The following is a 9,917-nucleotide window of genomic DNA, read 5'->3' on the forward strand; positions in this document are numbered from 1 at the left end:
GTCTATCATTCTATTGTTTTGTCTACATATCAGTCATGCTATCTATCGTTCTATCTATAACTAGCTAAATATCTGTTGTTCTGTCATTCTGTTTATCTATCTGTCTATCTTGTTCTATCTATTGTTCTATCATTCTATCATTCTGTCTACCTATCGTTCTATCTATCTATAACAAGCTATATATCATTCTATTATTCTATCTGTCTGTCTGTCTATCTAGCTGTCTATCTATCTATCTATCTATATCTATCTGTCTATCTGTCTGTCTGTCTATCTATAACTAGCTATATATCTGTCATTCTATCTGTCTATCATTCTATTGTTTTGTCTACATATCAGTCATTCTATCTATCTATCTATAACTAGCTAAATATCTGTTGTTCTGACATTCTGTTTATCTATCTATCTGTCTATGTCGTTCTATCTATCATTCTGTCATTCTGTTTACCTATCTATCCTTCTGTCTATAACTAGCTATACACTCCTGAACAAAATCTTAAGACCGGGGGAAACATTGCAAGTATTCGCATTTTACGCTGGTGGATCATAACCGGGTTGTAAGTACTGCTTCAAAATGCCAAAAGAAGAAACGGGAGCAAGAGACAAAAAATAGAAAATAGGCAATTTATTGAAAACGGCATTTAAACTCAAACAGGCTGTTCATCAGCTGATCAAAAGTTTAAGACCACAGCCATAAAAAGGTAAAATCTGCACAAAAATATGGCTTTCATGTCATTGTTCTTCAGGCAGTCACACTGTCATGATCTCCTGATGGCAAAGGCAAAAAGGCTTTCTCTCTTTGAACGTGGCAGGATTGTTGAGCTGCACAAGCAAGGCCTCTCGCAGCGCGCCATCGCAGCCGAGGTTGGACGCAGTAAGACAGTCATTTTACATTTCTTAAAAGATCCTGAGAGTTATGGGACAAAAAAAGTCAAGTGGTAGACCCAAAAAAATTTCACCTGCACTGAGCCGCAGGATCCGACGAGTTGTCCGTGAAGACACAGGTCGATCCTCGACCCAAATTAAGGCCCTTACTGATGCTGACTGCAGCCCAATAACCATAAGACGTCATCTGCGAGAGAAGGGCTTCAAGAACAAGAAACGTCTTCAAAGGCCACTTCTCCTCCAACGCCACAAACTTGCCCGTTTGGAATTTGCAAGGGAGCACCAAACATGGGACATTGAAAGATGGAAGAAAGTTTTATTCTCTGATGAGAAAAAATTTAATCTGGATGGTCCTGATGGCTTCCAACGTTACTGGCATGACAAGGAGATCCCACCAGAGATGTTTTCTACGCGGCACAGTGGAGGAGGCTCCATCATGATCTGGGGTGCTTTTTCCTTCAATGGGAAAATGGAGCTTCAGGTTGTGCAGGGGCGTCAAACGGCGGCTGGCTATGTGGATCTGTTGCAGCGGGCATCCCTCTTGACTGAGGGTCCCCGTCTGTGCGGTAATGACTGGGTCTTTCAACAGGACAACGCTGCAATTCACAACGCCCGCCTGACGAAAGACTTCTTCCAGGAGAATAACGTTGCTCTTTTGGACCATCCTGCATGTTCCCCTGATCTAAATCCCATTGAAAACATTTGGGGATGGATGGCAAGAGAAGTTTACAAAAACGGACGTCAGTTCCAGACCGTGGATGCCCTTCGTGAAGCCATCTTCACCACATGGAGCAACGTTCCCAGAAGCCTCCAGGAAACAGTCACATCAAGCATGCCGAAGCGAGTGTTTGAAGTGATCAACAAGAACGGTGGGGCTACTCACTACTGAGTCCTTTTTGACACTTTTAGTTCTGTTGTGGGTTTATTTTTGGGCTATGGTCTTAAACTTTTGATCAGCTGATGAACAGCCTGTTTGAGTTTAAATGCAGTTTTCAATAAATTGCCTACTCTCTATTTTTTGTGTCTTCCTCCTGTTTCTTCTTTTGGCATTTTGAAGCAGTACTTACAATCCTGTTATGATCCACCAGCGCGAAATGCGTAAAATGTGCAATGCTTCCCCGGTCTTAAGATTTTGTTCAGGAGTGTATATCTATTGTTCTGTCTGTCTGTCTGTCTATCTATCTATCTATCTATCTATCTATCTATCTATCTATCTATCTATCTATCTATCTATCTGTCTATCTCGTTCTATCTATCGTTCTATCATTCTGTTTACCTATCTATCGTTCTGTCTATAACTAGCTATATATCTATCATTCTATCTATCGTTCTATCTATAACTAGCTACTGTAAATATCTGTTGTTCTGACATTCTGTTTATCTATCTATCTGTCTATGTCGTTCTATCTATCATTCTGTTTACCTATCTATCCTTCTATCTATAACTAGCTATATATCTATCGTTCTATCTATCTGTCTCTCTATCTATCTATTGTTCTGTCTACCTATCTATCATTCTATCTATCATTCTATCTATCGTTCTCTGTCTATAACTAGCTATATATCTGTTGTTCTATCATTCTGTCTATATATCTATATATTTTTCTGTCTATCTGTCATTCTTTCTATTATTCTATCTGTCTATCATTCTATTTGTCTATCGTTCTATCTGTGTGTGTGTGTGTGTGTGTGTGTGTGTGTGTGTGTGTGTGTGTGTGTGTGTGTGTGTGTGTGTGTGTGTGTGTGTGTGTGTGTGTGTGTGTGTGTGTGTTTGTGTCTCAAAGGGTCATTCAGGGAAAGGCATGATGAATGAAACAGCATTGTTGTTGCTGTGACATCATCAGTGTGGTATGTGTGTGTAAGTGTGTGGTCAGCATTTCTGTAGTAAGAGCAAGCAGACCACAACAGTACGGAGGGGTGGGACACAGTCATGTGGGTCACTAAACATGTTAAACAAACTGAGAGAGCATGAGAGGCCCACTTTTTGCTTCCACACAAAAACACACTCCAACACACAACACCACCTGCCAGCCCAAAACCGTTTTATCTTAATGAGGGCGTTCAGCTCCAAAAATAGCAAAAGTTTAGAGATTATTCGATTTATGGCCGTGTGGTTTTGGTGGCTTTGCATCCTATTATTATGACCGACCCCATAACAAAATTAATTTATGTTTCATTTTAATTTAGCAGATTAAAATTGATCACATCTGCATCTTAATCATCTCTTAATGTCTCCAAATCTAATCTATACAGGCAACAATTCCAACTGCAATGCATTGACACATGGAGAGATGGTCAGCCTGGACGAGAGCCGCTTCCCTGCCCTGGAACTAAACAATCGACGACTGTCTGTCAAAAATTCCTTCTGCCGCAAAAACGGCGTCTACACCAGGTGAGTAAAAGTTTCTCTTAGTGAAAAGGTCTCAGTTTTCAAGGTTTTTAATATAAGCATGCAGGTTTTCAAGCTGAAATATGTCAGATACTGAGTTTCGCATTACAAATGGAATGGGCATAACAAAAAAATCACTCAGTCTAAGTATAGCAATAGCTGCAATTTAATACGCTAATGTTCACCTGTCACTTTGCCCAATAGGTTGGGTAATTTTATATGAAGTAGTAAATCAATTATCATATGTGCTTATTTTGTGCTTTGCACATAGAACTATTAAATTCCCATAAAGCTTCAACCACGTGGCAATAATGAGGCAAAAATAGCCCAAAATTTAGGAGTTTCTCATTCATCATGGAAAGACTGATGGGATTACCAAATGGCTCTACCTTCTTAAGATCCTACTTTCCATCATAAAACTCAATATAAAAAGTTTCTGTTTCCACTAATGAGACCATTTCTCTCTGACAAGTCACAGGCTAAGTGCAATAACAGATTTTGGTTCATGACCTTACCTATACTGCCACCGTTCTTTCTGAAATGGGACTGTTTTAAAATATATGCACAAAACATATACTTCTACAGGTAAAAGTATGCTTTATGGCTATTTATTTGATGAAAATATGAATTTGCTGGTTTATTTAACAAATTTAAAGCCACAAAGTCATAAGTTTTTTTTTTAAATTGAGATTTATACATTATCTGAAAGCTGAATAAATAAGCTTTTTATTGATGTATGGTTTGTTAGGATTGTTTGTTAATATTTGGCAGAGATACAACTATTTTTTTGATATATTTACAATAGGAAATTTACAAAAAATCTTCATCAAACATCTTTATTTAATATCCTAATGATTTTTGGCATAAAAGAACCCATACAGTGTATTTTTGGCTATTGCTACAAATACAGTCAAGCCCGAAATTATTCTTACCGGTGGCAAATTCTGACTTAAAGTTACTTTTATTCAACCAGCAAGTTTTTTGACTGGAAATGACACAGGCTTCTCCAAAAATATAATAAGACTAGGGATGCACCGATCCATATCGGCCGATCACTTGCGCGTTTTGTCAGTAAAGCCGGTTCTGTAATCAGCGGTAAATGCCATCAGGTGCGTGATTTCACGTTGAGTCGTATATACTACACACAGCCGTTGTTTACCGGCTTTACTGACAAAACGCGCAAGTGATCGGCCGATTCGTATCGGTGCATCCCTAAATAAGACGATGTACAAGAGGCATCAGTGTGGAAAAAAATATTTATCAGCTTTTATTTACATTTTAACAAAAAGTGGCATGTCCAAAATGACATGTCTGTAGGAAAATTCAAAGTTCTATACCATTCCAAATAGTCCTAAGTGTTTTAAAGCATCCTAATTACCCTGATTCATTGGGAACAGCTGTTTTAATCAACTCAACAGGTGATAAACAGAAGCTGTCTGCTGTTGGTTTGTGGACAGTCATGGCTAAGACAAAGGAGCTCACTGAGGACCTGCGGCTACGCATTGTGGCTGCTCACAAGTCAGGAAAGAGCTATAAGACCATATCTAAATGTTTTGAAGTTCCAGTGGCAACAGTGCAAAGTATTATTAAAAAATACAAGACGTTCCGCACTGTGAAAAATCTCAGAGGACGTGGTCGGAAGGCAAAAGTGACACCTGTGCTGGCCAGGAGGATAGTGAGAGAGGTAAAAAAGAATCCAAGGATCACCACCAAGGCCATCCTGATGAATCTGGGCTCTGCTGGTGGCAACATCTCAAGGCAGACAGTCCAACGGACACTGCACACCGCTGGGTTCCACGGATGCAGACCAAGGAGGACTCCACTTCTCCAGATAAGGCACACAAAAGGCCGCTTGGCCTTTGCAAATGCTCTTCTGGACAAAGAAGAAGACTTCTGGTCTTTTGTTTCATGGTCAGATAAAACTAAAATTTAATTGTTTGGCCACAATGATGTAGCCTTCATTTGGTGTAAAAAAGGAGAAGCCTTCAACCCTAAGAACACCATCCCCACTGTCAAACATGGTGGTGGGAACCTAATGTTTTGGGGGTGTTTTTCAGCCGTGGAGCAGGGAACCTAATCACAGTAAACAGCACCATGAAAAAGGAGCAATACATCAAAATTATCAACAACAACATCAGGCAGTCTGCAGAGAAACTTAGCCTTGGGCACCAGTGGACATTTCAGCATGACAACGACCAGCAAAAGGGGTGAAGAAATGGTTAGCAGAAAAAAAACATTAACGTTTTACAGTGACCCAGCCAGAGTCCTGACTTAAATCCAAATGAGAATCTGTGGAGGGAGCTAAAGATCAAGGTGATGGCAAGGAGACCCTCCTACCTGAAAGAGTTGGAGCTTATTGCTAAAGATGAATGGGCAAAAATACCAGTGGAGACATGTAAAAAGCTGGTCAGCAATTATAGGAAGCATTTGATTGCCGTAATAGCCAATAAAGGCATTTCTATTGGGTATGAATAATTTTGGACATGCCACTTTTTGTTCAAATGTAAATAAAAGCTGAGAGATATTTTTTCCACAATGATGCCTCTTGTACATCGTCTTATTACCTTTGGGAGAAGCCTGTGTCAAAAAAAAAAAAAAACTTGGTTGAATAAAAGTAACTTTAAGTCAGAATTTGCCAGGGGTGTGAATAATTTCAGGCTTGACTGTATACCCAAATAATTTTGTGTTCCAGGGTCACATTTTATTTCATGCAGTGTGTTAAATTTTGAGAATAGCCAAGCAATGTCATGAATATGTGCTTACACCTGTAGCCATGTTTCCAGGTGCGCCAGGTGTGTAGATCCAATCCCATTTGAGAAATCAGCCCTATTATCACTCCTTAGTTCTTAGCCTCTGCTTTCCTTCATCCTGGGTCACCTTGAGGAGGATCAAAGGTCCTCTGGTCTTTGAGGGGATGCCAGGCTCTTTCCTCTGGCTGCAGATTAGAGAGAGGTGTGGGAGGAATGTGCAGATGAAGTTCCACAGGCTTTGTTCTCTCTCGGGTGGAGGCTCTACAGAGCCCGACTTAGATTGTGGGCTCACCGGCTGAGAGGATCAGGAAAGTGAATGAGGAACCTCAGGAAAATCTTCGAGAAGTGACAGGAGCAAGTATCAAAGACCGTTGATGTATGCCCACTGCAGAGATCTGGTTCAAGCATGCAGTCTTGCTGTTATAACCTCAATAGTTATGACATTGCATAGCTCAAGTTGCACAATACAGAGAGCTTCTCTTCTCAAGATACTGGCAGGATTCAAAGACTTCCTGCTGAGAAGGAAGTCTGTGATTTTAGATCTAAAAGCGGGGCTTTCTTTTAAGTTTCTTCTGACTGTCTGTCATTGCACGTCTGTGGTTTCTCAAACACAATCGGAGGAAAAGTTTGGGTACAGAGTACAGCATTTGTTCCCCTTCAGTCGAATCACTTCGACGTTACATGGGAATTCGCTTAGAATCCAATCATCTCTGAGCCTTATACAAAAGGCCAATGAAAATTGGCGAGTGGCATTTGCATGACGCGCCACGCCCCGTACATACGGGTATAAATAGCGACGTCATGCGCCAGTCAGACAGCTTCTTCGCTTCAGATCCGTCTGATGTTGAGCCTGCTGTTTTCTCTCTACGAGACTTCTAGACAAAACTACAAAGAGTTCTTCAAAAAGAGTTCCTGCTCTCTCTCCTGACGTGCTGCCAAGACTAAAAGAGCTTTCTGTTTGGCGGCCGTCAGCGATCTCCTGCGGGCTGCCGTTTTCACGGCCATTACAGCCGCACTGCATTCCAGCGAGAAAGTCCCGTTGAGTGCACAGCCGCCCCGCGGCTTTTTCCCTGGGCAGACCGGGAGCTAAAAGAGCAATTTCTCGCGGCCGCAAGACGTTCTTTTCAGAATGGCTTTTCGGCCGTGCGCTTCAGGATGCGGTAGTTTCCTCCCTCCTGCGGACGGACATGATCACTGCCTCACGTGTTTGGGGAGTGAGCACGCTGAGGCAGCGTTCATGGATGGTGAATGCATTCATTGCGAATGCATGACCATGAGCACGCTGAAGTCCCGCCGCTCGTTCGCGAGGCGGCTCCCCCCGCCTTCCTCTCGCGGTCTGTCGTTAAGCCGTCAATGCTTTTCGGCCACCGCGGCGAGACGCGGGGGGGACTTAACTGTCACCGTGCAGAACGCACCGCCGGCCCAGAAAGCCCTGCGGTCTTCTGTCACACAGCGTGGTCCCGTCGAGTTCCCGGAGCAGTACGCTTCCCCGCCCAGCGGGCTGAGCGTCTCCTTCGGTGCTCCTGCGGAGGATGAGATGTCGACCGCAGCATCAGAGGGAGAGTCGGTTGGCGAGGCGGACGCTTCGGCGGCGCGGCCCCCTCCAGAGGTGGCCGCTCCGTCTGAGGTGGACGTCGAGCTATCGACTATGCTCCTCCGGGCCGCCAGGGGGATCGGTTTGGAGGTGCCCCAGGCGCCCCCGGCCGATCCTTCTAGGCTGGATGATTGGTTCCTGGGGAGGGCCCCCGCGGCTCCACCTCGCCCCCCCTCGGTCCCATTCTTCCCGGAGCTGCACGAGGAGCTGACTAGATCCTGGCGGGCCCCCTTCTCATCACGGCCCCGCCCCAGCTCCTCTCCCCTCGCCACCCTCGATGGCGGGGCAGCCAGGGGGTATGCGGCGATTCCCCGGGTCGAGCGCGCTGTGGCGGTGCACTTGTGCCCACGCGGCGCTGCCACCTGGAGGGATCGTCCGCATCTCCCGTCCAGGGCGTGCGAGCGCTCGTCCGCCCTTGCGGGCCGCGTTTACCACGCCGCTGGACAGGCCGCCACCGCCCTGCATGCTATGGCGATCCTCCAAGTGTATCAGGCCCAGGCCCTGAAACAGCTGCACGAGGGTGGTCCCGACCAGGGGGTTATGGAAGAACTCCGCGCCGCCACCGACTTCGCCCTACGGGCGACGAAGGTCACGGCGCGTTCCCTTGGTCAGGTGATGTCCACAGCCGTGGTCCAGGAGCGACACCTATGGCTCACTCTGGCCCAGATGGCAGACGTCGACAAGGCTCGCTTTCTTGACGCTCCTATCTCCCAGAGTGGCCTATTCGGCGACACTGTCGAGGACTTTGCCCAGCAGTTCTCGGCAGTCCAGAAGCAGCGGGAGGCCATTCAACACATCTTGCCCCGCCGCGAGTCTAAACCCATCCCGCCGCCGGTGGCTCAGCCTCCCCCCGCTCGTCGCCGAGGGCGCCCCCCCGCGGCCCCCACCAAACCTGCTCCGTCGCCTGCTGAACCCAAGAAGGAGACGGCCCGACGTCGAGCCGGCCGCGGGGGTGCGGCGCCGCCCGCCTCTCAGGGACCTGCAAAGAACACCCGCAAAAGAGCCGCGAAACGTCCCTGACGCGGGCAACCCGGAGGTGGAGAAGTTTGTTCTTCAGGGGACGAGAACATCTACGTCCCCGCTCCCGCTGGAGGGCCGGGGGTTGTTGTGCACTTTAACGCTGCCGCCGGCCCACGGGTCGGCGGTACCCACAACTTCAATAAAAGAGCAATTTCCTTCACCTCCGGGGCCTCGGCCCCGTGTTCCCGTTCCGGGCGGCACCAGGATGCCCTCTCGGAGCCGGACTCGGAGCTGTCTTTCGCCAGCGCGGGAACCTGGGAAGAAGGTAGGCCCTGCTCAGAGCAGCTTGTCTCCCCTTCCTGTTCCCCCCCTAGGCTGCCCCACCACGGTCACGTCGGTCAACGTTCCCTTGACACCCCTGTCGAGGCGCTTGGGGGCCTGGCTTCAGCTCCCCAGCCCCTCGCGGTGGTTGATACGGACGGTACGTCTCGGCTATGCGATTCAGTTCGCCAAAGCTCCGCCCAGGTACAGAGGTGTCCTTCACACTCGTGTCCACTCAGACACCCACGCCGCTGTCCTGCGTGCAGAGGTCGCAGTCCTACTGGCGAAGGATGCGATCGAGCTTGTCCCTCCAGCCGAGATGAGGTCAGGGTTTTACAGTCCCTACTTCATCGTGCCCAAAAAGAGTGGTGGGTTAAGACCCATCCTGGATCTCAGAGTCCTGAATCGGTCCCTTCTCAGGCTGCCGTTCAAGATGCTCACGACGAAGCGCATGCTCACATGCATTCGTCCCCAGGATTGGTTTGCAGCCATCGACCTGAAGGACGCGTACTTCCATGTCTCGATTCTTCCTCGCCACAGGCCCTTTCTTCGGTTTGCGTTCGAGGGTCGAGCATACCAGTACAAAGTTCTCCCATTCGGCCTGTCCCTCTCTCCTCGCGTTTTCACCAAGGTTGCGGAAGCGGCCCTGGCCCCTCTTTGGCTGTCAGGTTTCCGCATCCTCAACTATCTCGACGACTGGCTTCTGTTAGCCCACTCTCGAGAGGTGCTATGCGACCAGAGGGACCTGGTGCTTCAGCACCTCAGCCGCCTGGGCCTTCAGGTCAACCGAGAAAAGAGCAAACTCTCCCCAGTGCAGAGGATCTCTTTTCTCGGTGTGGAGCTGGACTCGGTCTCCATGACAGCCCGTCTCACCAACGAGCGCGCTCAGTCGGTGCTGAGATGTCTAGATTTATTCAGGCACAAGACAGCGGTTCCTCTAAAAACTTTTCAGAGGCTCCTGGGGCATATGGCAGCTGCGGCCGCGGTAACGCCGCTGGGGTTGCTTCATATGAGACCG

At 47.2% G+C, this 9,917-nt stretch overlaps 1 protein-coding gene across 1 annotated transcript in view; it reads left to right on the forward strand.

Annotated features, from left to right (window-relative positions):
• The window catches only part of LOC141298428 (protein sidekick-2-like), an 80,167-nt gene that overhangs the window by 44,183 nt on the left and 26,067 nt on the right, over positions 1-9,917 (forward strand). The window contains 1 exon segment of the mRNA XM_073828951.1: positions 3,139-3,277. Within this exon segment, the coding sequence (XP_073685052.1) occupies positions 3,139-3,277 (139 nt within the window).

This window comes from Garra rufa, chromosome 22, assembly GCF_049309525.1.
Source record: "Garra rufa chromosome 22, GarRuf1.0, whole genome shotgun sequence".
Taxonomy (NCBI): domain Eukaryota; kingdom Metazoa; phylum Chordata; class Actinopteri; order Cypriniformes; family Cyprinidae; genus Garra; species Garra rufa.